The sequence below is a fragment of the Periplaneta americana genome, chromosome 16 (genome assembly GCF_040183065.1).
Source record: "Periplaneta americana isolate PAMFEO1 chromosome 16, P.americana_PAMFEO1_priV1, whole genome shotgun sequence".
In the NCBI taxonomy this organism is placed as follows: Eukaryota; Metazoa; Arthropoda; class Insecta; order Blattodea; family Blattidae; genus Periplaneta; species Periplaneta americana.
In genome coordinates, this window is record NC_091132.1 from 163,176,681 (window position 1) to 163,204,533 (window position 27,853).

At 35.6% G+C, this 27,853-nt stretch overlaps 1 protein-coding gene across 2 annotated transcripts; it reads right to left on the bottom strand.

Annotated features, from left to right (window-relative positions):
- Window positions 1-869: 869 nt before the first annotated feature.
- Window positions 870-27,847, bottom strand: LOC138691706 (zinc finger protein 28-like). 2 transcript variants are annotated; one of them, XM_069813982.1, is made up of 5 exons: window positions 27,734-27,847; window positions 19,215-19,312; window positions 17,102-17,239; window positions 13,317-13,454; window positions 870-2,460 (listed from the first exon to the last, which is right to left on the bottom strand). In XM_069813982.1, the coding sequence occupies exons 2-5, from the start codon at window positions 19,305-19,307 to the stop codon at window positions 1,411-1,413; spliced, it is 1,419 nt and encodes a 472-aa protein (XP_069670083.1). In that variant the 5' UTR covers window positions 19,308-19,312; window positions 27,734-27,847; the 3' UTR covers window positions 870-1,410. The 2 variants fall into 2 exon arrangements, with proteins under 2 accessions (XP_069670083.1, XP_069670084.1); XM_069813983.1 differs by lacking the exon at window positions 870-2,460 and adding an exon at window positions 11,588-12,857.
- Between the last annotated feature and the right edge of the window lie 6 nt (window positions 27,848-27,853).

The window sequence follows — 27,853 nt, forward strand, 5'->3', positions numbered from 1 at the left end:
ATATATATAATACATTTAATTTACGTGAAAAAACTCCGAGTGTGTACAATATTTTAGGTTACATGTAAATTTAATAACTAACATTTTGGGCTCGTCTGATTTTGACTTTACTTTACCTTTCACATTATTTATTTTCTTCACATTTTGCTTTTAGTCTATGTTTATCGTGCTGTTAACTTTCATCTCAACTTTCATAGCCTGGTGGCTTTTTTTTTTTATCATTTCCTGTGGCAGAATTTTGCGACGTGATTAATAATGCTGAGTATTCTTTTAGTACGAGTAGATTAACAAACAGCACTTGTTCTCATTCTCTCTTGTACACTTCCCACTTCGTCGTAATTGTGTATTCTCTTGTTAAACTAACCAAATTTTGAGGACAACAATCAATTTTCTACCAAGAAATTAACACAAGTGCATGAAAGCCGAACACTAATTCTTGATACTACCGATACATAGTAAATACATCCTAGTAGTAGCACAGTCTAGTATATAGTCACGAAGCTTGAGTTTATGAGGGTACTAGGAACAATAGACTGTGCAGATACCATTTCGCATTGTATGTAATGAGTCGATAGTAACGATCCTAGTGGTTAGCAACTATCTATGGATGAATATTTACTACGTATTGAGCTTCGTGACTGTATATACTAAACTGTGGTAGTAGCATACAAATCTAAGTATATACTGCTATTTAAAGTGTCTTCTACAATAAAGGGAAAAGGTAATACAGCTTTATGCAAACCACCCATTGTCAGAGAAACTAAAGTAAAGCTATACAATACTTTTCTTAACATATTATTTTGAAAAGACTCAAGTGGAATTAGTAAAAAAAAAAAAAAAAAAAAAAAAAAAAAAAAAACATTGGCATAAATCAGACTTTTTTTGAGTTCCCTTCATATAAGTGCATGAATATGACTAATAATTATCTATTAAGATACACTAAAATTTTCATAATCACATCTTAATTAGTTTCTCACAAACGTGCACCAATGTGTAAAAACACTCTAAAAAAATCTTTAGTGTTAAAAAATATTTCTTTCTTACAAAGGACTAGATTGAAATTTTTTGGTTCATTCGATAGTCAAAAGCTCCATCATTCAGCACAAAATATTTAGAAAGCTAAGTACATTAGAACCAAATCTATGGCGGGCTGCTTTCAGGCAATTTTTTTCATTTTTCACACACCTTAACAACCATCTCCACTTAAGAATAAATAACAAATGATTTGTTCTTCGTTGTAATAACCCTATTCATTTTCGAACAGCTCATATTCAGTTGTGTACAGCTCAATAAAAAAATTTTCAGATATTTTGTTTGAAAGAATTGTCACTGGTGACGTTCTCTCGATGTATTCCCAAGTATACCAGCTTCGAGAAAAATGTACCGCAATCATAATACTCGAATGACACGTCATTTGTGTGAGCGAGAATGTAATCTTAAATATCCCGACTTTGAGAAACATTTACCACACACATCGCACACGTATGATTTCTGATCCATGTGCTTGCGCGAATGCTTTTTGAAGTGTCCCGACTGAGAGAAACATTTACCACACTCATCACATTTGTAAGGTTTTACGCCTGTGTGCACTACAACATGCCTTTTCAGACATGAAGAAGACGGGAAAGTTTTCTCGCAGATCTCACACTTGAATGGCTTCTCGCCTGAATGTGCTCGGACATGATTTTTTAAGTGATGCCACCGGGAAAAGGCCACTTCACAGATTTCACACTTGAATGGTTTTTCGCCCGAGTGCACACTTGCATGTCTTTTTAAGTAATCCGACCTCGTGAAGCACATTTCACAATTATCGCACTTAAATGGTTTTTCGCCACTATGTACGCGGGCATGCATTGTTAGATTAAAATTCTGCGTAAAACACTTTCCACATTCCTCACATTTAAATGGTTTCTCCCCTGAATGACTTCGAGCATGAATATTTACTTCTGAAAAACTAGTGAAACACATTTCACAAACCTGACACTTGAATGTCTTCTCCCCAGAATGCACGCGTATATGCTTCTTTAAATGATCTGACCTCGCAAAGCACATTTCACAGATCTCACACTTGAACTTCTTTTCTCCAGAATGCACGCGTACATGTTTTTTTAAATGATCCGACCTCGAAAAGCAGGTTTGACATTCATCGCACTTGAACGGTTTCTCGCCGGTATGAACGCGTGCATGCACTATTAGACCAGAATAATGTGCGAAACTCTTTTCACAGAGGACGCATTTAAATGATTTATCGTCCGTATGTGTACGAGCATGTTTATTTAGTTCTAAAGGAGACGAGAAATAATTTTCACAAACATCGCATTTGAATGGCTTCCCGCCGATGTGCAGGCGTATATGGAAATTGAGATCTTCCAACACAGTGAAACAGCTTCCACATTCATAGCACTTGAATGGTTCTGGCATCACATCCCCTTCCACGGTGTCCACGTCACACGAGTCTTCCTGCAAACAGGGAAATGAACAGAGTTGTAGCACAGTCTACTATATATAGTCACGAAGCTTGAGTTTTGAGGGTGCTAGAAACAATAGACTGTGACAGTACTATTTTACAATGCCTGTAATGTGGCGATATTAATGGTCCTAGTGGTGAGCAACTATCTAATATTTGCATATTTACTACGTATTGAGCTTCGCGACTGTATATACTAGACTGTGGTTGTAACTGTACATCTACAAGGTTGAATTCTCCATGCGTTTATGCATGCAATCTGGGAGGAATATTGAAAGAATCAAGTTGAAAATGAACGTTCAATTAAGATGCATGCTGATTTTGCATCTACACCAGCGGTCTCAAGGTTAAAACTGCAGTGGGCAAAGCATCGTTAGTCATTGTGAAACTGAAGGAACCCGATCGCAGAATGATGTAACCTTGAGAGCGCTGATTGTAACGCTTCTGTGATAAGACGTACACCCACATCACCTTTCATTCATAACATGTTATTAACATATTATATTTCACGTCAGACATGTACATAATCCGTAGAGTGTGACACTGAGAGTGGTCTCTGCGTAAAGAAAATGAAAGTAAGCTTTCTGAATGGATGTATTCCATAACGAGACTCTCCCCTCTTGGCGCATGCGCTCTGCTTTGTTGATGGGTGGGAGGGAAGAGTCAAATGTGTTTTCGTGCGGATTCTGACTGAGTGGTATTTGTGCTTGTTTGGCTGTGTTTCTGTTATAATAGAAAGTTTTAGTATTTTTATGTTTGTTTGTTTTATTATGTATGCTTGCGTTTGTGGTGAAAACTTTGGGTACGGTACAGTAATTTAAATAATAGAAAGTTTTATTACCTGTTTTTTGTTTTACTACGTTTGCTTACTATGCTTGCGTTTGTGGTGAAAATTTTGCGTAATTGAGATTTGTTTTATTTCACGTATTGTTATGGTTCCACGCAGTTTTTGTTTATATAATATAGTATAAATTATTGACATTAGGCCTACATATTTTATGTTTCGTTTCGAAGTACATCGTGATTTGATTTTGGTGTTTGTGCAGTTAACTTTATGAGTTTATATTACATATTATGTATTAGGGCCTGTAGGTAATAGGCTCTAGACTAGTGAATTTTTATTATTCGATGCATTGAACATAATTACAGTTTAAAAAATGATATAGATATGCGTGTGGAAAGAAGTGAGCTTCTGTATGGAGGCACGTGTTGTATAGGCTTAATAGGGCTATTGTATTTTATCACGCACCGTACCATATCACCACAAAACTAAAGACTAAGAAATCGTGTTGTGAATGATTAGTTCTTTTACATGAACATTTTAAATCCGGCTTTGAAAACTACGGCGTCATTCCAAGGTATTTTGTTATTTTAGAAAATAAGCATATTCTAATATGCCTTTAATGACCATTATTCCTATTTTAACATTTACAGTATATATGACGTAAGTTCGATTACAGTACACATAAACACTTAGATACTGTTAGTACCAAGAATTATTTTATTTGTCATTGCAAAATAGATTTAACTTTAAATATCACTAAATTTATTTCGCTATATGCAAACCTAATACCAAACACCTACTTCCCACAGCATTGCACTTCTGAAACATCTTTCTTCACTCTCTTCCACCAACAAATTGCAAGATTTAAATGCCAGGTAATAAAGCAAACTTTAGTGCGCATGCGCCAGCTGAGAGCCGGTGTTGTTCGTACAGTCTCGTTATTCCATACACGTGAATTCATTCATATTTGGGAATGGTAAATAACTTACTTATACACTGTAACATTCATGTTAAAGAGCCTCAAAATTAAAAGTGTAAAATATTAAAAATGACGAAAGCTAATCGAGTACATGTACAAAATTGTATAAATGAATACACATACCTATATCAGTTTTAATTACATACTGTACATAACCTATACACATTATATATACAGGAAAATGGAGTTGTATACAATTCAAATCCTTTCTAAAAAGATGAAACTCCTTGAATCTATGCTGAAATGATATTCTAAGATCTTTCAAAGCTTCGCTGTATCTAAGATGTTGTTCTGTTAAATCAGATAATCTTTTAACGTTCCCGAGTTTCAGCTGGGCTTCCAATAACGTGAGCCTCATGATAAAAGATTTGATTTTATCATACATGTCAGTTATTAAGCTATCTTTCCCTTGTAGGCTTTTGAATAAGACGCAGTGACATGACTACCGAAAAAGACTAAATCTTGTATCCATTTCTCATCAATAAGCTCTGGTACTGGGTGCTTAAAGACTGTCTAACAATTCCTTTAACTCAACCTTATTAGTTCCACTCTCTGTAAACAAATAATCTTTTTTCAAACTTTCTCGTAACATATAGTTTTCAGATTTTCTAGCCACTTTAGACAGAGCCATTTCTCTACGAACGCTAACGGAAAGCAATGTGTAACTATAAGTCGATCTATCCATATTACGTGGTGTTTCGACGTCACTGGCACGAACATACCCGAACGTATATCTAGCTGCCCTCATGAGGGTAGCGTTGTTCCGGAAGGAGCGAGGTCTGCCCGATTATCTCATGTTTGAGAGCGCTGGTCTACATGGTGCGCCGTGTTCAACGTCATCTTCACTAATTAATAAATATTAAATAATATCAATCGAATACTTACGCCTACTTGATTCGCAAAATTGTGATTCAACATTGCATAGGCACACGTACTTGAGATAATTATCAATAAAACTAACAGTACTTGCCATTTTCAGCTTAATAGGTACACTATCACCGAAGAAAAGAATTTTCAGTTTATAAACGCCCACCTAAAACAATAAGATCCTCACTAGTGTTGAACGAAATACGCAGAAAATACGTACTGGCGATGGGTAGCTTTCAAATGCCTCATATGCTCTCATTAGTCGAAAAAAAGCATGCACAATTGAATGCATTTCGTTGACACTTACATGAACTGCTTGAACGTTTAAAGTTGAAAGTTAAGTTGAACTGTGTAGATGCACCTTGAGACTATACTTGGCACGCTATTAGAATGCTCCCTCATATCAACAAACAAGTTTCTGATATACTATTGGTGGGTCATTCGCGCTAATATTTCTGGGCGTGGTAACACACAGGACAGTATAAGCAGGCCAGTGTTGAAAATGGACTCCATTTAAAAATAATAATGTAGGCCTAATAAATATGATTATGATAGAAGTAAAAAATTTGTATTATAAATACACATATATGTAAATACAAATATGAAACTATAAATTATTCATTAATGATTATAATGATTGGGCTCCAGTATGGCGGACTCTTGGCAACAATTCTGTTGGTAAATGGTCTACATGACTGTCATAATTTGATGCATGACGAAGTCAAGAACTCGCCATTAGTAAAAAAAAAATTCACTATTAAATAATTGTCAGCATTTATTAATAGCATACTGTATATTATATTTTGGACATGATGATGGCAGGTTAAGGTAATTAGGCTAAATCAGAATCATAGAATTTACGAGAATAACTAAGTTGCTATCAGACAACAAACCAGTTCCTTCCAAATCATATGGTAACACACAGCACGATTCATTTTGTAGATTGTACTGACTAATACACTTTTACTACGTCATACTACTTTTGACCAATAAAACGGTACGAAAGGACGTCTTTCTACCACTCATAGCTGCTTATGGTACAATTTTATCGCTTCCCTAGGATTTCATTCTTTGTTTACCAACATTTCAAACTGCAAATACTTTACGGCACTATAAAACATGCTTTGCGAATGTAATTTGTTCCCGCACAGACAGTCGATTGAAAATGGCGGCTCTGTTGAAACATTTTGGTGAAGCTAACATTAGTGAAGTAGAATTTTAGTAAGTCAATTAATATTTCATTGTATAGGAGTACTTTATTTCTTCTAATCTTTATATACTTTCTTCTAGTCCTTTAATAGTCAATTAAATTCCAATTGAGTTTTGATTTTCTCTAGATGAATCAAAACCTCTAGTGAGATTATTGTTGATAAATAATTTACTCTCGGGTAATTCACAATTCACTTCTCTCCAGCAGCAGCACATTTATTGATAAATGCATATTGCTCTCCAATAAGTAGATCTGTTACAATTTACAAAATCATAACACAACACAAAAGTTCAATTTACTGTTCCAGGAGGGTTCCATGTTGCAGAATTAAAGCACCCAAAATAAAAAGATAAAAGGTTCCATGCAAAGTAATATCTCGCCCTAGATACTGAAAAAGAATAAAAGCATCTCTAAATATTATGCTGCTGCTGCTACCAGTACTACCACCATGACTACTAATACTACCACAACTACTACTATTACCACGACTACTACTACTACTACCACCATCACTACTACAACTACTACTATCATGACTACCACTACTACTACTACTACTACCACCACCATCACTACTACTACCATGATTACCACTACTGCTACCACGACTACTTCTACTACCATGACTACTACTACCACCACCATCACTACTACAACTACTACTACCATGACTACCACTACTACTACCACCATCACTACTACTATTACCGTGACTATCACTACTGCTACCACGACTACTTCTACTACCATGACTACTACTACTACCACCATCACTACTACAACTACTACTACCATGACTACCACTACTACTACTACCACCATCACTACTACTACTACCGTGACTACCACTACTGCTACCACGACTACTTCTACTATCATTACTACTACTACTACTACTACCACCACCATTACTACAACTACTACTACCATGACTACCACTACTACTACTACCACCATCACTACTACTACCGTGACTACCACTTCTGCTACGACTACTTCTACTACCATTACTACTACTACTACCACCATCAATATTACTACCACGACTACCACTACTGCTACCACGACTACTTCTACTACTACTACTACTACTACCATGACTACCACTACTACTTCCATGACTACCACTACTACCATGACTACTACCACTACTACTACCACCATCACTACAACTACTACTACCATGACTACCACTACTACTACTACCACCATCACTACTACTACCATGACTACCACTATTGCTACCACGACTACTTCTACCATGACTACTACTACCACCATCACTACTACTACTACCATGACTACCACTACTGCTACCACGACTACTTCTACTACCATGACTACTACTACCACTACTACCACCACCACCACCACCACCACTACTACTACTACTACCAACATGACTACCACTACTGCTACCTCGACTACTTCTACTACCATGACTACTACTACTACCACCATCACTACTACTACTACTACCACCATGACTGCCACTACTGCTACCACGACTACTTCTACTACCATGACAACCACTACTGCTACCACGACTACTACTACTACCTTGACAACCACTACTACTACCACCATCACTACTACTAGTACTATCATGACTACCACCACTGCTACCACGACTACTTCTACTACCACGACTACTTCTACTACCATGACTACTACTACTATCACCATCACTACTACTACTACCATGACTACCACTACTGCTACCACGACTACTTCTACTACCATGACTACTACTACTACTACTACTACTACTACTACCACCATCACTACTACTACTACTACTACCATGACCACCGCTACTACTACTGCCACCATCACTACTACTACTACTACTACCATGACTACCACTACTGCTACCACGACTACTTCTACTACCATGACTACTACTACTACTACCACCATCACTACTACTACTACCATGACTGCCACTACTTCTACCACGACTACTTCTACTACCACCATCACTACTACTACTACTACCATGACTACCACTACTGCTACCACGACTACTTCTACTACCATGACTACTAATACTACCACCATCACTACTACTACTACCATGACTACCACTACTACTAGCCTGCTAATACGACTATTACTACACTCCGTGTCAGACCAGCAAGTTACTGTGCATTTGGAATAGGGAACTATTTCGCTCATTTAACAATAGCTCTTGGAAGAAATATTTAAAGGACCTTTGTATTTTGCAACTCAGCAGGTATAAAATTATAAGCTTTAAACCACCACCGCGTCTTGATTGACAATTACCGCTTGTCGCTGGGCTCGTGCAAACGTATTACTATCCTGTTTGAAAGTGTCGATTGCCAATCTATCCGCTGTTGTAGTTTGTGTAAATATTGCGTGTTTTTTTGTATACAAATAGTTTTTAGTTTAGTTTAGTTTACTTCATCTTCAAATAGCTGTGTAAGAATAAGTCAGTGTAGTGCCTTCAATTAGTTTGCTCTTTCTTGTCGTACTGAAACAATGGAAAAGTCGCCAGAAAGCTTAAAAAAATTGAGAACCCGGAAAAGAATATTGAGTTCCGACGGAAGAACTATGGTGTTAAACGTGTAATTTGTACTTTCGTGCTGCCTTTTTATTCAATGTAACTGAAGCTCCTAAACATGCGGCGTTAATCACAAACATTTTCTTACAAACTAGTGCTAACAATAAGAAAGGAGTTTAAATTGGAGGGGAAACTTTCAACACCCGTGAAAAAAGCCAAGACATTCAAAAGACGAGAATGCAAAAATATGACTCAAAGACTCAGACTGCAATAAGGCGTCTTATGCATTCATTTTACAGGAAAAACACACTGCCAATATAAAAAAATGTGAAAGCAGCCTTTGATAGAGACAGAGACATCCCAAACGTACCAATTTCAACGTTACGAAGAATACTAAAGGATATGGGATTCGAGTTTACTAGAATGAAGAAGAACTCCATGCTAATTGATAAAGACGACATAATTGTCTGAAGGCACAGGTACTTGAGAGCTATTAGAAGTCGCAACAAACAATAGGAACATTATTTACACAGTTGAGACCTGGATAAATGCAGGGTGTACGACTTCAAGTCTTGGGTGGACACTACAGTTGCCTCTGCATCACAAGCCAGAAAAGGTCTGACGACTGGTAATAAGATGCCCTCAGGCAAAGGTGGACGTGTAATATTAATCCATGCTGGTAATGAGAATGGTTTTAGTCCTGGAGCTCCATTAGTATATCACGGAGAGAAAGATGGCGGCTACCATGATGACACGACTAGTGCTATATATGAGAAATATTTTGCGGACAAATTGCTTTCAAATCTTCCTGCGAATAGTGTTATTGTGTTAGATAATGTGTCTGTACATTCCAGAAAGGATGAAAAAATTCCTGTAAAGAGGAACAATAAAGCAGAAATTAGGTCGTGGCTCGTCTCTAAAGCAATTCCTGTTGGTGAAGACATGCATTAGATAGGGCTACTGGAGATGGTGGAATCTGTGCGGTCTCGATACGAACCCAAGTGCGTAATAGATGAAATAGCTCGAGCACATGGACATGAAGTATTGTGAATCCTACCGTACCTCCAATTGAAGAGGTGTGGAGACAAGTCAAATAAAGTGCGACAGCTGCTGGAATCAGGAATCAGAGAAGTAACGCAACAGCAATGGACTAATTACGTGTGGCATGTACAAGATGTGGAACAGGGCAAGTGGGAAACGGATGGCCACCTGGATTTAATCCACGACCTTGTAATCATCAATCTTGGCGAATGATCTGAAGAAAGTGGCAGCGAGACTGAAAAGATTTAGAAGTCACTCTCTTCCTGATTTGTGGTGTTACACAAATTTTATTCTTTAATTCAATTAGTTAAATTGTGTGCGTAATGTAAAAGAAAACATATTTTTATAATGGATAGTATACACAAGGAGCCAGTACGCTCTGCCGTACTTCCCTTCCCCCACACCCCTGGACAATTACTATTACCGATTGTTTGGCTGTGGCTGTGGTGTGAGGGTTTGTTATTCCCATAAAACCTGCAGTAACTTGCTGGTCTGACACGGAGTATACCACTATACTACTGCAAGTGCGACTACTACAACTCCACAGTCGCAGTACTACTACATCTACTACTACCACCACTACCATCCACTACTACTACTACTACTACTACCACTACCACCACTACCATCCACTACTACTACTACTACTACTACTACTACTACTACCACCATCCACTACTACTACTACCACCACCATCCACTATTACTGCTACTACTAATAATAGTACTACTACTGCTACTACCACCACCACCACCACCACCACTATACGAGTACTACCACTAACACAACTACTGCTACGACTACTACCACCACTATATGAATATCACCAGCACCAACATGACTACTACTACTACTACTACTACTACTACTACTACTACTACTACTACTACTACTACTACTGCTGCTGCTGCCGCTACTACAATCGCCAATACCACTGCAACAACTGGATAGGGAAGAGATGTTATTCGATAACATTTACAAGAACTGGAAAAAATTAATTAATGAAGGTTAAACCTAATAACTACAAATAATATTTCTGGTTAATATTATTTACTATTTTTAGTGTAGTATGTAGCTAATCGGCGATGTATTCTATGGGGGGGAGTAGAAACTGGCCATCCTACCACATTATCTTTTGGCCATGTTGGTATCACTTGATTTGAGAGCTGTCTTAATAACGAGCCTAATAAATATAAGTATAAGCAAATTCACAAATAATATAAAATACTAGTCTAAAATAAAGAATAACCGCAATGTATACAAAGTCTTACTGACAATAATATCAACACTGGAAAACAATTACACGTTTCAATGTACCTAAGTGTTATGATTTGCATTAATAATAAATCCACTTCCTTACTAAAGAGTAAAATAAATAAATAAATAAATAAATAAATAAATAAATAAATAAATAAATAAATAAATAAATAAGATACAATAGAGTCTTGGCTGGATTATGCTTCCCGTCTACCACAAAATCTTGTAAATATTTAACAAGTTGGCAACAAAATTGATAACCTAACCTTACGTATGTTACTCCTGATTAGGATATAATACAGATGTGCCAGAAATATAAAAAACAATAGGCCGAAAGTCGATTTATAAAAAGTGGTCATTTTACAAATACAGCAACACTCCGTTTTTGGGAAATCATAACATGAACTCTGTTTAGAAGAATAAAATTGTAAAACCAAATAGAAAATCTGTCCCAGGCGGTACAAGTTTGCATATATTCTAGGAACATGTCTCTTAGAAAATAACTTGCAATTAATTTTTAAATAGGCTATACATATTATGATACTACCATCCAATGAAATTCTAGTATAATGAAATTAAAGTTGTAATAATTTTACATGGAAAACATTAATTGCTTTGTCATATGCTAAAATCCCTCTGGATCCAGTGGTAATATAAGAACTATCTGCGACGAAAGGAATACAAGAATATCAGTGGCGAAGCCAATATAGCGCCATGTATTATTATGATGGAAAGCTAGCGTTGTTTCATACAGAGATGTAGCAAAAGCTTGCGAGTCAAGATCGTAGCCAAGAATGCACCACATTCAGAGAACACGAATATAGCACGAGATATAATTGCGACGGAAGGCTAGCTCGTTTTATACAGAGATGTAGCCTGCCTGGTCCCCCCTCAAGCTTGCGAGTTATGGTCGTAGCCATGCCTTTAGAGGCTTCTGTCACAAGCCTCTTGTACTAAACTACATTTTTATTTTATTGGTTTATTTTATGACGCTCTATCAACATCTCAGGTTAATTAGCGTCTGAATGAAATGAGTCCGAGGTCCAGCACCGAAAGTTATCCAGCATTTGCTCGTATTGCGTTGAGGAAAAACCCCGGAAAAAATCTCAACTAGGTAACTTGCCCCAACCAAGATTAGAAAATGGGCCACCTTGTTTCGCGGCCAGACGTGCTGACCGTTACTCCACAGGTGTGGACTAAACTCTCCATCCTGGAATGACTGCTAACAATGAACTTAATAAATGGAAGAATCAGAGTGAAATCAAGTGTTACGATACATCGTTATTACGAACTTACAGTACTACAGTTATAATTTAAGCCCAATTCCCCACAGTGCTTGTTTTCTTGCGTGTTTCCTTGCTGGCTAGCAAGCTTGGTGCAGTAGTGAGTACGATGTTTGTTTCAGTGTTGATGGTGGTTGTTCTCACAGAGCTAGCTGGCTCTTTTCACAGTTCAAATTGGAAAATCATCTGCTGTTTCACCTGTTGCCAACACTCATGGTCAAAAAAAAATAAACCGGAAGTGGAAAATAGCTAAAGTCCTACATTAACAATAGTAAATAACGTAATAAAGTAATTAAGCCGTAAGTGAAAAACAGCCGAAGTCCGATATTTAATTGCTGTTTCTTAGAAAATACAGAATATAGAAAAAACAGGTTTAATTGGAAAACAACGAACATGGCGACATGGTTTCAGTGGTGACACTATATCATCATTGTTGGTTCCACCCTGCAAACAAACACGAAAAATAGCAACAAACCTATACTCGAAATCCAGCAAGCTAGCCGCCAAAACAGCCACAAGAGCGCATTACTTCTAGCAAGTGAGCATGCAGGATAGCCATCAGCGCAGCCATCTTGAAATCCATCACAGAAACACGTATCGTCTGAACTGGGCTTAATTTTTTGGGTAGGCTAAACCTCTTAAAAGCTTCGCCATTGAATAGCATCCAATGAAACAATCAATCAATCAATCAATCAATCAATCAATCAACCAACCAATCAGTCGATCAATCAATCAATCATAGCAACAGTTTGTTGCAACAGACATAAAATATACTAAAATACAAGAGATATAAAATAATATTTGACATAAAATATAAAACAGAATGAATAAAACAATACAAAATGAAATAATAATACTGGAATTAAATATGACATTGGAGGAAGAACAGTTGGCTCCTCTTACCTCGGATTTACATTCTGTCGTCACAAAATTAATTGGCATTACAGATTCCTCAACATTAGTCTCTGATGTGAAATCATAACTGTGGTCCATGCATTCTGTCTTTGTTCCAGCCATGTGGGGATCCAATAAATTCTCTTCCTGCACAAGACAGAGACATAATGCATATGATACATACAATAGTTTGAAAGATTGTGATTCTAAGTGCTTCATGCTGCATTCTGATCCTTATAACAGGGATTTCTTGATAATTATGCCACATGCAAAATATATTATTGTGAAAATAATTGACAGTGAAATAAGCAAAAGAGATTAACAGCTACACAAAATAGACAATAGAAACAATTTACTGCAGGTACTAACAGTGAGAAACATATCAGAATTAAATGTCTCCAGTAGAAATGATAATACAAGGTGGAAAAATCTCTGTACTTTATTGTACTTAAGTTTTCAGGATCAAAATACCTCAAGGTACATGAAACACATATAAACTGAAAGAAGAACAAAATAATGTTACTGATACGATGAAAGAGTAATGGAACAGAGAAAAATTCTCTCTGGTGCTGGGATTTGAACCCGGGTTTTCAGCTCTACGTGCTGATGCTTTATCCACTACGCCACACCGGATACCACCCTGGCGTCGGACAGAATCGTCTCAGTTTTAAGTTCCAACTCTTGGGTTCCCTCTAGTGACCACCCTCTGCACTACGTCATAGATGTCTATGAACGATGGACTGAAGTCCACACATGTGCTGAGGTGCACTCGTTATGAGTGACTAGTTGGCCGGGATCCGACGGAATAAGCGCAGTCTTAAATCACTTGTGTCTTCAACCAGAGATCGATCTTTTACATGCCAGTAAATCTACTGACATGAGCACATTGCCATCAACCTGGATCGGGATCGAACCCGCAATCTCGGTACATGTACATGAACATAAAACCTATATTACATCTTGTGATTAAATGCACGGTTAATTAGAAAATAAGTTCGAAGTTTGAGCAGTTGGCAACATATTCGCTAAAACACTCTAGTCGTATACAGACGTAAAAGAGGCCAATGAACTAAGTGAGTCTCCGTACATAAGCTGCCAAGACAATGCCACACGTTCGCTTCGTGCATTGCTGGGTTGAATTTAGGGGTTTTAAAAATTAAATTTACACGAAAACTGTGCACATTATTGAAACGCCAGAGGGATAAATTATTCTTTATTAGATTTCCTCTCGATATGGACAAAAATCACGATCCTTCTCGCAATAGTTACCGAATAAGAGCTTGTTAAACATTTGGAAAAAAAATATATATATTTTTTTTTCTGAAGAGAAAAAACTATGAACTTTCCACCAATATGATATAGTTTTTTTGTTACATACAACATGAGCTATTCACTCTGGAAATCCGCAATGCTATTTCATTCCACTTCAATAATTACATTATACTCCTAACTCAGCATGTATGCTAATACAAATTATATGATCACTGATGTTTAATAAGATAATCAAGGTAGGAACAATTTTTGGAGGCATCAGCACACATTAAAGATAATTGCATCTTAGAAAATACAATTCGCTTGAATGTGCTAAGTCAGAGCCTTCTTCAGTTACAAGCCGGAGCATGGGTAGGTTTGGCAACACTGAGAGGAAGTGGGAGATTCTAAAGTGATAATGATGTAATTGTGCTTGCTCATTGCTTTCATTGTACGTAACGTGTGTTTTTTCAATATTACTTTATACACAAAGGTAAGATCAAGATTCAGAGTAGTGATGTAAATTATTACGGATTCCAAAATAGTGTTTTATTGCAATCAATCATCTATACTTCAGAATACGGTGTAAGTAGGCTACTTAGATACAAAGACTGCCACTTAAAATAATTACAAAAAACATGTTTCTTATTGATAGCACAAAGGTAAGTAAATAAATACAGTAAATACTTAAAGAAATGTTATTTGTACTAAAAATAAATAAAATAACGATGTGCTTTCACAATACCCTATCTCAATCAATTAACCATTATGTGGCTAATAAATTGACAATCTTTTGCCGCTTTATGTTGTTTTATCTCTGACGTGAAAGGTATAGGATATTATATACATTTTAATTTCATGTGATTATCTGTCGTGCTTTTCTGTAAATATTTTAGACGCCCAGAAAGCCAGTTTTATTTTGAACTGGGCCAGTCTCCATAACAATACTGTTATCCTAAATTATTTGTTATAAACTTTCTAAAATTTAATTTTAAATAAACATAACTACAGAAAAGAAGCTAAGTATGTAAATTATGGAAATAAATTTAAAAATGTAAACAGAGGAAACTAATGACAGATTGCAATCAAGTATGAACATGTAAATACAGTTAGGCCAAGTATAAAGATTTAGGAAAAAATGAAGAAACATACCTTCAATATAATACGTAACAAAACACATGATTAAGTATGTGCCAATTAGCGTAAACTGAATGAACTTTAAATCCTGTAAATATGAAGTGAAAAGAAACGTGTTTATAACTAATTTATTGCAAAAGAAATAATATTAATAAATGAACCTTGAAAACCAATAAAGTGAGTGTATGCATCTACAAATTATAGATAATTCTGACGTATAGCAGGCATTCCGAATTTTCAACAAAACTGCAAAATTTATGGGATCACAAAACAGCTGTTTACAATGAACTTGAAAATCAATGGCGTAAAAAGCATATATATAATTATTCCTATATAATATAATATCCTATTCGCTGGCGTAACTTTATTTGGTCAGAATTCTGATACACCACAAACCACAACTAAGACTATAAAAATGTAGTGTATATAATATTTAATATTTAGAAGAACTGCCAATTACTTTGTCATTATTAATACTGTAAAAATTGCCAAAGACTGCAGCCATATTTTCATTTGTTGTCTTGTTTTTATCGCCAACACGCACTAAGGCCGTGTCTCAAGGCTAAATTTTGAGCTGAAGTGAACTAGATTGTTGACTAAATAGCCGGATGTGACGTCAGAAGTTATGATCCACAGCTACATAGTGCATAGCAATCAAGTCCGTAGTAGCTAGTAAACGAAAATGTTTGCTTCATTGTTGACTTGTTCACTAAACAAACATGGATACCTCATCTGGAATTGGGGTTATGAAATTTTAAAATGCTTTGGAAGTGAAATAATGTAAATATAGTGTAGAATAACACGTTAACTTTGAACACTAATATTGTTAGTACCTTCTATACAATATTTTAAACATTATTGTAATATATTAAGCCCTTATCTCTTCCACACAATTCGTAATGAAACTACATTAGGACACTTCCTTCTTAATTCAGTGCTGCACCGTGATGTTATGGTTTTTTAGAAAAATAGTCTACGAAGAAGGCCATGATTCAAGCATACATTTACAAAGCTCCCTAGTGTGTAGTTTACAAGTCATCTAGTTGCTAGTCACTAGTGTTTATTATGGACTTGAGCTTTGAGACACGGCCTAAATTTATGATACATCAACAATTAATGTTTGGTACGACCGCGAACATAATTCCCTCGACACACACTTATATTGTAACATTAATTTACATTGGAAATCGGCATTCACACAAAAACTCATGTTCTGTACCATAGGCCTCGACAGTTAATTACAGTTTTTGCTGACGTATGGCTCCGGCTTGTAACTAAAGAAGGCTCTGGCTAAGTGCACTAATGAACAGAAAGTATCGAATAAAGATGTTCAGGCTGACGGACATGAAACAAGATAAACATGCAAAGAACAAGAAGCTGCACACCCCACCATGAACTCCACTCACCTTTGTTTCACACTTCACCATAGCAAAATTAGGTGGAACTCCAGTTTCCTCAAACTTTACCTCTGATGAGCGATCATAATTGTAAGCTACACAGTTGTCCTGCACACCAGGCATGCTGAAGACCATCGATTTACCTTTCTGTAGGAAGCAGACACACAAAAAATTAAGTCCAATTCACATTACAGAACGTAAGTGTGAATATTATACATTGCACATCTGAATGTTGTCATTCGGATTTGGATATTTCGTTATAGTATCCAGCACTATATGTATGAAAAGTAAATAATAAGAAATAAGTAGGCCTATACATGGTGGATGGTAACCTCCGCACCATAATTTGAGAGGTGATTCTACATGTTAAATACAACAAAACTTTTCTTTTATGGCCAGTTTCTCCAAGAAATGTTTAATTTGGCCTAACTAGTGTTAAATTAAAAGTCTGTTTATTTTTAACGTTTTGTTAATATATTTTCCATTTCTTCAACATCATTTTGTTTTAAACAACCAACACTTAACTATAACAGTCGTTAACACAATTTTAACCACTCAATAGCAGTCGGTAATGATTTTGCACATGTAAGGCAATTTTTTATTGGCTGATATTATTCTTTAAATTCTGTATTGTAGAGTAAGTCATGAAACATGTATAAAATCATAACCTGGTACAGTAGGCCATGATAGATAAAGAAGACAAATGAAAGTTGTAGGTCACTACTATTGAATAATAATATTATTACAAAGTAAGTTTACAGTACTAATGCTAATAGATGACTTCTCAAAGAAGCGACTTTTGCTGAAATATTTTTAATATAATACTCAGGCCGTGTCTCAAAGCTCAAGTCCATACTACACACTAGTGACTAGCAACTAGCTGACTTGTAAACTACACACTAGGGAGCTTTGGACATGTATGCTTGAAACATGGCCTTCTTCATTGACTATTATTCTAAAAACCATGACATCACGGTGCAGCACTGAATTAAGAAGGCAGTGTCCTACGAATTATGTGGAAAATATAAGGACTTAATATATACCGTAATAATAATGTTTAAAACATTGTACAGAAGGCACTAACAATGCCAGTGTTCAAAGTTAACGTGTTATTCTACATTATATTTACATTATTTCACTTCCAAAGCATTTTCAGATTTAATAACCCCAATTGCTGATGAGGTATCCATGTTTGTTTAGTGAACAAGTCAGCAATCAAGCAAGCATTTTCGATTACTAGCTACTACGGACTTGATTACTATCCACTATGTAGCTTTGGATCATAACTTCTGACGTCATATCCGGCTATTTAGTCAACAATCTAGTTCACTTCAGCTGAAAATGTAGCTTTGAGACACGGCCTCACTGTGTATTTTGAAACACTATTGACATTGGCTATAGTTAGTTGAAAAGATCCAGTATCATAGAATCAAGAATAAATAGTAGATGCTGAATTGGAGTAAGTGGTCGATTTCTGTTTATAGGATTTCAAGTCTGGTTTAAATTTCTTGTAAATTTTGAGGCCTACTCGTTTTGTAAATCTATATTGTCACAAATTGAGTATCATGCGTAGTAATAGAAATCATCATTCCCAGTTACCTTGCCACGTTGAGATTCCACATTTTCTAAATATTCAATAAATACTAGGGCCTTAGCTCAGTATCAAAATAAGCAGCCAATATGATAATAATCAGTTCACTTTTGAAGATTATCTTCCCTATATTAGCTTTCCAAAGTGTCTTTTAAATGTTATGTTATGTCATTCACGAGACATTCCTTGAAGAGAGACATAAAATATTATTTTCACAACTTCTGTTTGAACAGCTGTGGTGTCATCTGCCATATTTAACTATTTGTCAAATGAGTTAACTGCTTAAAATCCTACATTTAAAGTTAACAAACACTTAACAATCTGTTAAGCCAAACTAGTGTTGAAGATATGAAAAAACTATATTTAACAAAGTGTTTAGAGTTTAACATTCGTTAAATGTTCTAACAATACTTGGAGAAACCGGCCATTAATCTAATATATTGAAAGTCTGCTAATTAAAAAATAGGGATAACATTATGTCACATTATGCATTGTGATTCAAGTCAAACATAGACGTAACTTTCAATTTACCTCTGCTAAGGGCTTCTTCTCATCTGTATCAGTGTTATCACTCCAATGTATAGCCAACGGGTCAACCTCGGGTTCCATCTTGATCGCATCCATCACGACTGTAACAGTTTAGTTATTCACCTAATCTGTAGAATGTAAGATGCTGAGAGAGGTTTATTCACATTGGTTACACTATGTATATGGGTGTTCATTTCAAAGTGTGTCATGACGTCACTGTCGTGAGTCAGGGATTTGAAGCGAGTTTCAGCTTTTATGTCAGAGAAGTTGCCTATTATTCAAGGCGTTCAATCTGAACTTGAGAACGTGTACGGTATAACTTGAACGTCGTAGCAACAGATGGCGGTCTGTACGGTCTGTGTGCTACCATAACCTCTTTCGAACTGTGTTTTGCGCCGGCAAGTCGTACGCAGGGTATCTGTTATCATAGGTTGCGTACGGTAACATTCCACAACACAGATCAAATGCTCCGTGTCCATGTTGACCGTCGAAGTTAATGTCAACAAATACGTAAGTAATCATCTTAACCCTCTCCACATAAAGAAAAAAACTCACCTCAGTACGTGTTTCCAAACAGTTCACATTCCTGTCACTACCAGCGTTACCGTATGTATCGGTAAGTACTCTTCAGAATGAACGCTGTACTTGCCAGGCAACTTCTCTGGCACTTAGGTAATGCACCTCTGCGGAAGTGCAGGAAGATTGAATTCTCTAAGCTCATCGGCTAGCCACATGATGGCATATAGCGAGCCATGACACACTTTGAACTGAACACGCACTATACGTAGGCCTACTATACACTGTGTCCAGCCTATAAGTTTAACATTACCAACATTTATAACTAGGAGGCGGAAAATGATGACCTAAAAATGTACTTAAAATGATCATTAAAATGCCCTTAAACTGATGGAAAAATGACATAATATTAAAAGAAAATTAATGAGATTTAAAATATATTATTCACCGTACTCGCACCACAACTTCTTAAAGATTATCACCTTGTTTCAATGACTGCCCTGCAAATCTCGGAGAGAGGAGGCAACTTCCTGCAATTTGGAAAGGATAAAGGAAAAGAACATGCAACAAAATGATGGTTTTAAGGAAAAGTATAGATTTTAATTAGGTTTACAATGTGTTTCAATCAGTCCCTTGTAAAGACACCCTCGTACCAACAAAAGAACACTAGCGGTCAAAGTCCTCACTTAAACTAAGCTGCTGCCAAGCATTTTATATTACTTCCGTCGTGTGAAGTGAACCCTTCAGTGGAATTAGGGATGAACTATAGAGTGTGTTCCAAACTATAAAACTCAAACTTCACTGTTATTTACTTATTCAGGAGGTAATTACTACTGATCTATTTGGTTAGAAAATTATTTAATAGACCTATCGGTAAAGAAGAAAGTAAAATGCATTCCAAATGATCTAAAAGTTCTTCGAAGTATTGAAAATGACCAAAAAAGCCGAAAAAATATAAAAGTAACATATTAGTTTAAAAACGTCAGAAAGAAAAGCAAAAAATGCAATATAAGAAATTACTTTTTTACGTTGATAATAACATTGAAAGGATTTCTATATTAATAGGCATCGTCCTAATGTAAAAAATAAGAAGGTGAGTTTTCATGAACATCCGTCCCCTATTTATAACTTTCGTTGTATCAGATTCCAATAAAAAATTCTTTCATACATGATTAATTGCTCTATTGGAATTTATGAAATTTATGTTTGCAACAATGATCATATGATTAGAATGTGCAAAGATGGCGATGTGGACACCACAACAAAAAGTTTCCAGTGTTCTTGGACTGGCTGAAACAAAATCTGTGAAGCGTTTACGAAATTTTCGCCGGAATTTAACCTTAGGTGTCACGACGATGTTGCCTCTTATGTGAGCATTGTCAAATGGGACAGACAGTTACGAGAAACTGGTAGGTCTTTTGTCTACTCGTGGGAAGCATAGCAAACGAAATGTGTCGAATGTGCGGAAAATGTCGAAAGAATTGTCGTATCTGGGATAGTGAAAATCCTTGTGAGGTCGAAAGAGACTCATCAAAATTAAATGTGTGATGTGCATTAATGAAAAATAAGATGACAGAAAAGTGAGAGGAACAAATTATTTGGATATATTGGAAAATTACGCTGTGCCTCAATTACTGCTTGGAATCATTTTCCAGTAAGATGGGGACCCATCTCACTTTGCAATCTGAGTGCGAGAGTTTTTGGATAAGGAGTTCCCTGGTCGATGCATTGGAAGGTGAGGCTGAACCACTCCCTTAGCCTCCACACTCCCCAGATAATATCATGTTATGACCCCACTAGACTTTTTCCTACAGGGTTTCGTGAAGGACAAAGTGTACAGCACTCCTGTAGAGAACTTAAATCATTTGCGACGAAAGATTTATCAAGCCATCGCCAACATCACACCACAAATGTTGCAGAATACCTGGATGGAGGTGGAATATAAGTAAGACATCTGCCAGGCCACTTCAGGTGCTATTAAATCTATGCAAAAAATAGTAAATATCAATATCTTAAAAATACATACTTCGCATACTTCCACTTGGTAATGTGTTTTGGAATAATATTGTGGCGAAATTCCACAGATAGTAACAGTAATTCCTACTACAAAAAAACTAACTAGAATAATAGTAGGGAATCGTGTAGGACTATTTTCAAAAAACTATATATAATGCCCATAGCTTGTCAGTATATTTTTTCATTAATAATCTTCCTCGCATGTAATCGTGAAAACTTTGTAACTAGTTAAATAGTTCATAACATAAATACACGTCATATTCGATTGGCAAGTCTATCGTCCTATCAAAAAGGAGTGCGTTATATGGCAGTAAAAATTTTCAATAGCCTTCCTATCGATATAAAAAATGAAACTCAAAACATAAGATTATTTAGGGCCAAATTAAAGAAGTACCTAATTTCTCACGCCTTCTATTCTGTAGGTGAATTCATCACATTCAACAATACTTCATGAAAATGATACTAAAAGTTTGTGTTGTTCTAGCACACTATATTGCAAACGTCGTCTGTATATATTTCATCTAGACTGTGACTATAAATTAAGACTTTATAATAGTATTAAGTTTTTTTACTTGTTCCATATCCTAGCTGTGAAGCAATGTATGAATACCATGGAATGTTAATAAATACAATACAATAGAATACATGTTGAAATTATTTGAAATGTACCGTAAATGACATGATTTTCTCTATCAGAAAATATCAGTTCTTTCATTAAGTATGGCTTACTTTAAATACTTACTCTCTTAAGATGTTAAACTTACAGGAGAGATACGCTGTATATTTTCCTGGAAATTCCGAATTTTTTAATATTAATTAATGCTATACAAAAATACAGAATACCTATAGTATTAGTGAGAATATCGTTATGAATTCGACTTTACACATACCCCACGTACTTACTTACTGGCTTTTAAGGAACCCGGAAGTTCACTGCCTCCCTCACATAAGCCCACCATTGGCTCCTATTCTGAGCAAGATGAATCCATTCTCTATCATCATATTCCACCTCTCTCAATTCCATTTTAATATTATCTTCCCATCTACGTCTCGGCCTCCCTAAAGGTCTTTTTCCCTCTGGCCTCCCAACTAACATTCTATATGCATTTCTGGATTCGCCCATACGTGGTACATGCCCTGCCCATCTCAAAGGTCTGGATTTAATGTTCCTAATTATGTCAGGTGAAGAATACAATGCGTGCAGTTTTGTGTTGTGTAACTTTCTCCATTCTCCTGTAACTTCATCCCTCTTAGCCCCAAATATTTTCCTAAGCACCTTAATCTCAAACACCCTTAACCTATGTTCCTCTCTCAAAGTGAGAGTCAAAGTTTCACAATCATAAAGAACAACTGGTAATATAATTTTTTTATAAATTCTGTCAGATTTTTTGACAGCAGACTGGATGACAAAAGCTTCTCAATCGAATAAAAACAGGCATTTCCCATATTTATTGTGTGTTTAATTTCCTCCCGAGTAATCTACAGAATCAGATATCTCAATCCTGTATAAGCTCTTTGTTTTTCTTGGGCATCCGTGTGTTTACATATGGGCGAGCGCTGGTGAGTATAAATATGCACTATTCAAGCTTACTATTACTATTATTAAACTCCAGTTTTAAATGGAATATTATTTTACCTGAGATATTATAATATCTACATTAAGCCCACATTCATTAATGAAAAGCATAGATGTATAAATTAATAATTTCTTTCAATAAGTGGAATATGATACAATTCAATTTACATGGATAAATGAAATGAAATCTTATGTTTAAATGAAGAAATATGATACAATTCAATTTACATGGATAAATGAAATGAAATCTTATGTTTAAATGAAGAAATATGATACAATTCAATTTACATGGATAAATGAAATGAAATCTTATGTTTAAATGAAGAAATTTTGTGAAATATATAGAATGTAGTAATAAATCTTGCATTTTATTTAATCAGCAAAAAGCAGCTAAATAATGTTTTCACTATGAGTAAATCTTAATATTTCCTTCTTTGTATCACACTATATATGCATTCAGTGCTTTCTTCTGGAGAAGAAGGTGATGGAACTCTGTGTAGAATATATTATAGCGGACAGGATATTTACTGTCCAGTACCTGAGAATTTTGTCATTTTCAATCTCTGAACACTTAAGCGGAGTCCAAAGAAAAATCATGTTAAAAATATAATTATTAACACATTTCTTCATTCCATGATGAAAATACAATAAAAAGGTGCTGGAACTCCATTCCAGAATGTTCCGCAAGAAACAAAGGACTGGATGTATTGTTAAAAGCTAACTTTTAGGCAATGATGGCTTTTTGTTTCTTGAGACGATATGCAGCTGCCAAATTACTCTCCAAGAAATTACTACTCATATAAATTTAGGGAAAAAAGACAGAGGACGGACACTGGAAAGTCTTCTTTTCTCAATGATACTATCAGGGACTGCAATGCTTTACCTGCGGACTTACTAAAGGCTTTACCAATAACCAAAAATGTATTTAAAAACAGGCTTCAGGACTTTACTAATAGAAGGTAGTATAGTATACACACTAAAGGGTGAAATTGATATTTTGTTATTGAAGTGTTGTATCAGTGAAGAAGTGTGTTGTGTCAGTGAAGTGTGTTGTGTCAGTGAAGTGTGTTTCAGTCAGCGAAGCTTTATAGTTTATAGTGGCAGTGCAAAGTATTTGAACAGTGAAATGTTCTTGAAGTGTTAGTGAAATTAAAGTAGAATCAGTGAAATGTGTCGTAGTTCCACTGCAGTGAGTTAGTTGACAGTGAAATGTGTGTAGGGCTGAAAGGTACTTGTGCAGGTAACAACATATCATACTCGTGGGTTTTAGTTCGAACTTAGGATTAAGATACAAATTAGATTTACTTTAAATGTTGTTTTAAGTGATTGTGCTTCATTTAATTTAGGATTCTCCCTATTATTATTATTATTATTATTATTATTATTATTATTATTATTATTATTAATTGTGTTTATTATTGTCGTTATTGAGTATAATTAGTTACCACTGCCACCTGGTATATATCCATTTGTAGTGTGAATAAATACATACACATACAATATTTTGCCCTAAACATTCTCACTTCATTAGTCAAATTTATTACTTTATTTTACCCAGTTCAGTATCCAAAATATCTCAACTTTTCTCATCCATTTATGAGATTCATATATGTACATGAATGTATACATGTATACATATGGAGATTGGAGATACGTGTTTATGTTTAACAATGTCCTCAGAAAAAACATAATGTTAAAAATCTAGGTCCCACTTAAGATTATAGATATGTTGAGATATATTGGTACAAAAAATAACTATAGGCCTACTCTGAGTATAATTACTATCATAGGACATCACTGATCGCAAAATTGAATTCAATAATTATGATGTAATGTGTGAAAGTCTTATTATCACGTCTTTGGGAAAACATTGGTATAGTTACTAGGCAATATCCTTGAAGGTTATGTTCATGGGAGGAGAGTCTACTATGAAGTCATGCCTGTGTTATATCACAACTATGTTTCACACCAGCAATATTACCATAAATTACCGATATTCAATAGTGTTATTTTAGTTTAAAAAATAAAATGTATAGGAATATGAATATAAGCACAACTTTCTTTCATTCGTCAACTTCAACTCTTCTGTTACTAGTGTAGGCTCTAGTCCCTTCTTTTCTTTAGGGGGTTATTTTAAGACTCTGTATCAATAGCTCAGGTTATTTAGCGTCTGAATGAAATGGTGATAAATGCTGGTGAAATGAGTGCGGGGTCCAGCACCAACAGTTACCGATTGAGATTCTGAAGACTCTGTCATACCAGATTGTGGTAGTTTATTAAGGACTCTTTGTGGCTCGAAGGATAAATTCCACAGGCCCGGAAACCTGACTTCAAGTTGGCAGCTGCATCAGGATTAATGGTCTCCACCAACTCACTAAGAAGAGCAGGGAAAATGTTCCACATTTCTTTGCAGCACTTCTAATTGATAAACCTTTGAGTTTACCTCTTCAAGTGCTTTAACAAAATTTGAATGTTTAGAAAACATTACTATCAACTACTGTATTACAGAAAAGACTGAGAGTGAAAGAATAGAAATCGCGCCAAGACCAAGACAACAATGGCTTTCGCGGAAGAAACATTTCACACCTGCAAGCTGTTCTGATTTGGTCTATTCTATACTGGAATACAAATTCAACTTCTGACATCTCTCAATAATATGAAGAAAATATTTTTTGTTGTAATATGGTGTTAAGCTTAAAATTCTGATTACAGAAATACAGTTATTTGGTACTGCATTACAGTTAAACAAGGATAAATTGCTAAAAGTTAGACAGAACACTTTTTTGTTACTATTTTTGCTATTGGCAGCAGTGAGTCAAGGATACACGATACGTTTGGGACTACCTTGCGAGATTGAAAGGTAAAGTGTTAACGTGAAATTAGAAAGTGTGCACAGTGGTCGAATCTAGACCCCCAGGTCGACTCTAGACGGTTCCACGGTAAGAAAAAATGAGTGGAAAACATAAAAATTTGAAATAACTTAAAAAAAAATCTAAAATCTTTCAACTTTCGCAAGTAAATTTAAAACAAAATTCGCAAACATAAAACACTTTAAATATAGACAACTTCAAAGTTACATTTCAATTTATAATAACGATTCACTTAATATTGCTAAGCTAATATAATCTAACATAACCTATGTCAACGAGGGAACAGCTCAGTGAATACCAAATTACGATCACTTACCTCGCAATAATGAAGACGTGTATACATTTCTCCCACTTTCATGGAAAAATAATGCATGCGTTCACGATGATATGGATATGCCCTTTTAAACATCAACTTTGCTAAATATCCGACATCTGTAAATACAATCTCCATACAAACCACCATCACGAGACGTAGAACTACATGCTCCTTCCTTCACCAGAACTAACCTCAAAGTGACAGACAATATGAAAACAGTCGAATTAATGTGAAGTCATCAAACATTGATTTATACACAAGCGGCTCGCGACAGGATCTTGTGCGGACTTGGTTAGGATAAATTTCAGTAGACGGATTCCTTCCTTTCCCTCTTACTTAAAAATTCCAACCTTGTGCACAGATAACAAATTATTGGCACTGAAAGGTGCCTTTTCGTAAGCATGATAATGCGCATTTGACAAACGCAGACAAATCTGCTCTTTTAGTATTTCAAGATATAATTGTCAGTGAGGAATCCATATACTGAAATTTTCCCCTTGGTTAATAAAAACCTAAACTATCCAAACCTAATCTTCGTATATAAAAGATGCGTAACCAGAGGACAAAAGAAACTGCTTGATTTGATCTGCAATGTACATTGGACAATAAATTCACGTAAGAATCACGCCGGTACTGCATGACAGGTTAGCTCATCCGCAAGAGTCTAACGATTTCTGTCTTATTTATTATAAACATCAAACATAAAATGGCTGACTTTCAATCGGCCGATATCCGTAAGTACGTAAATAGAATAAACCTGAACTGAGATTGTTTTCTGCTCATTTTTTCTAAGTGTTTTCACATTAGGAATAATAATCAGATTTTAAAATATTAATTGCATACAAAACAAAAAGCAGTACTTATAATTTCCATTTAAATAACTAGTCAACCCCAATAAAATCCATTATAAATTCCACGATTTTCATTTTCATAATTCTCCAGAACTACCTGTGCGTTGGTTCTTCTTGTACAGTATTAGGTTGAACGAGGATTGAGCGTATTCTCTTCCTGCACTTTCAGCCATCCTACATGTCCTACATAACTTACGAGGCATTACGAACGTTCCGCGCTAGTTTGCAATATTGCAGCGGGATCCTATAAAACAATACATCCACCTTACAACGTAACATGATTTGTCAAATTGTGATGTAATAGATAGTACTCGTAAAACAAGAGGAAAATCTAATATATCTAAAATTACACGTGAGACAAAACTGGCAATACTCACCGATATAACTTTCTACTATGAAGTATTAAAGTTGAAATGAACCACAATTTAGTGAATTCCTCACTTCTGCGTCCACAATACACAATTGCAGTGAAAGAGGAGTAGAATATCCTCTTTCAC

Coding starts and splice junctions, on each gene's coding strand:
- LOC138691706 (XM_069813982.1), bottom strand. CDS start 19,307: ATGGATGCGATCAAGATGGAACCCGAGGTTGACCCGTTGGCTATACAT. Junction 17,240..19,214: donor AGAAGAAGCCCTTAGCAGAG/GTAAATTGAAAG, acceptor TGCTTCCTACAG/AAAGGTAAATCGATGGTCTT. Junction 2,461..13,316: donor CGACAGAATGTAAATCCGAG/GTAAGAGGAGCC, acceptor CCCTGTTTGCAG/GAAGACTCGTGTGACGTGGA.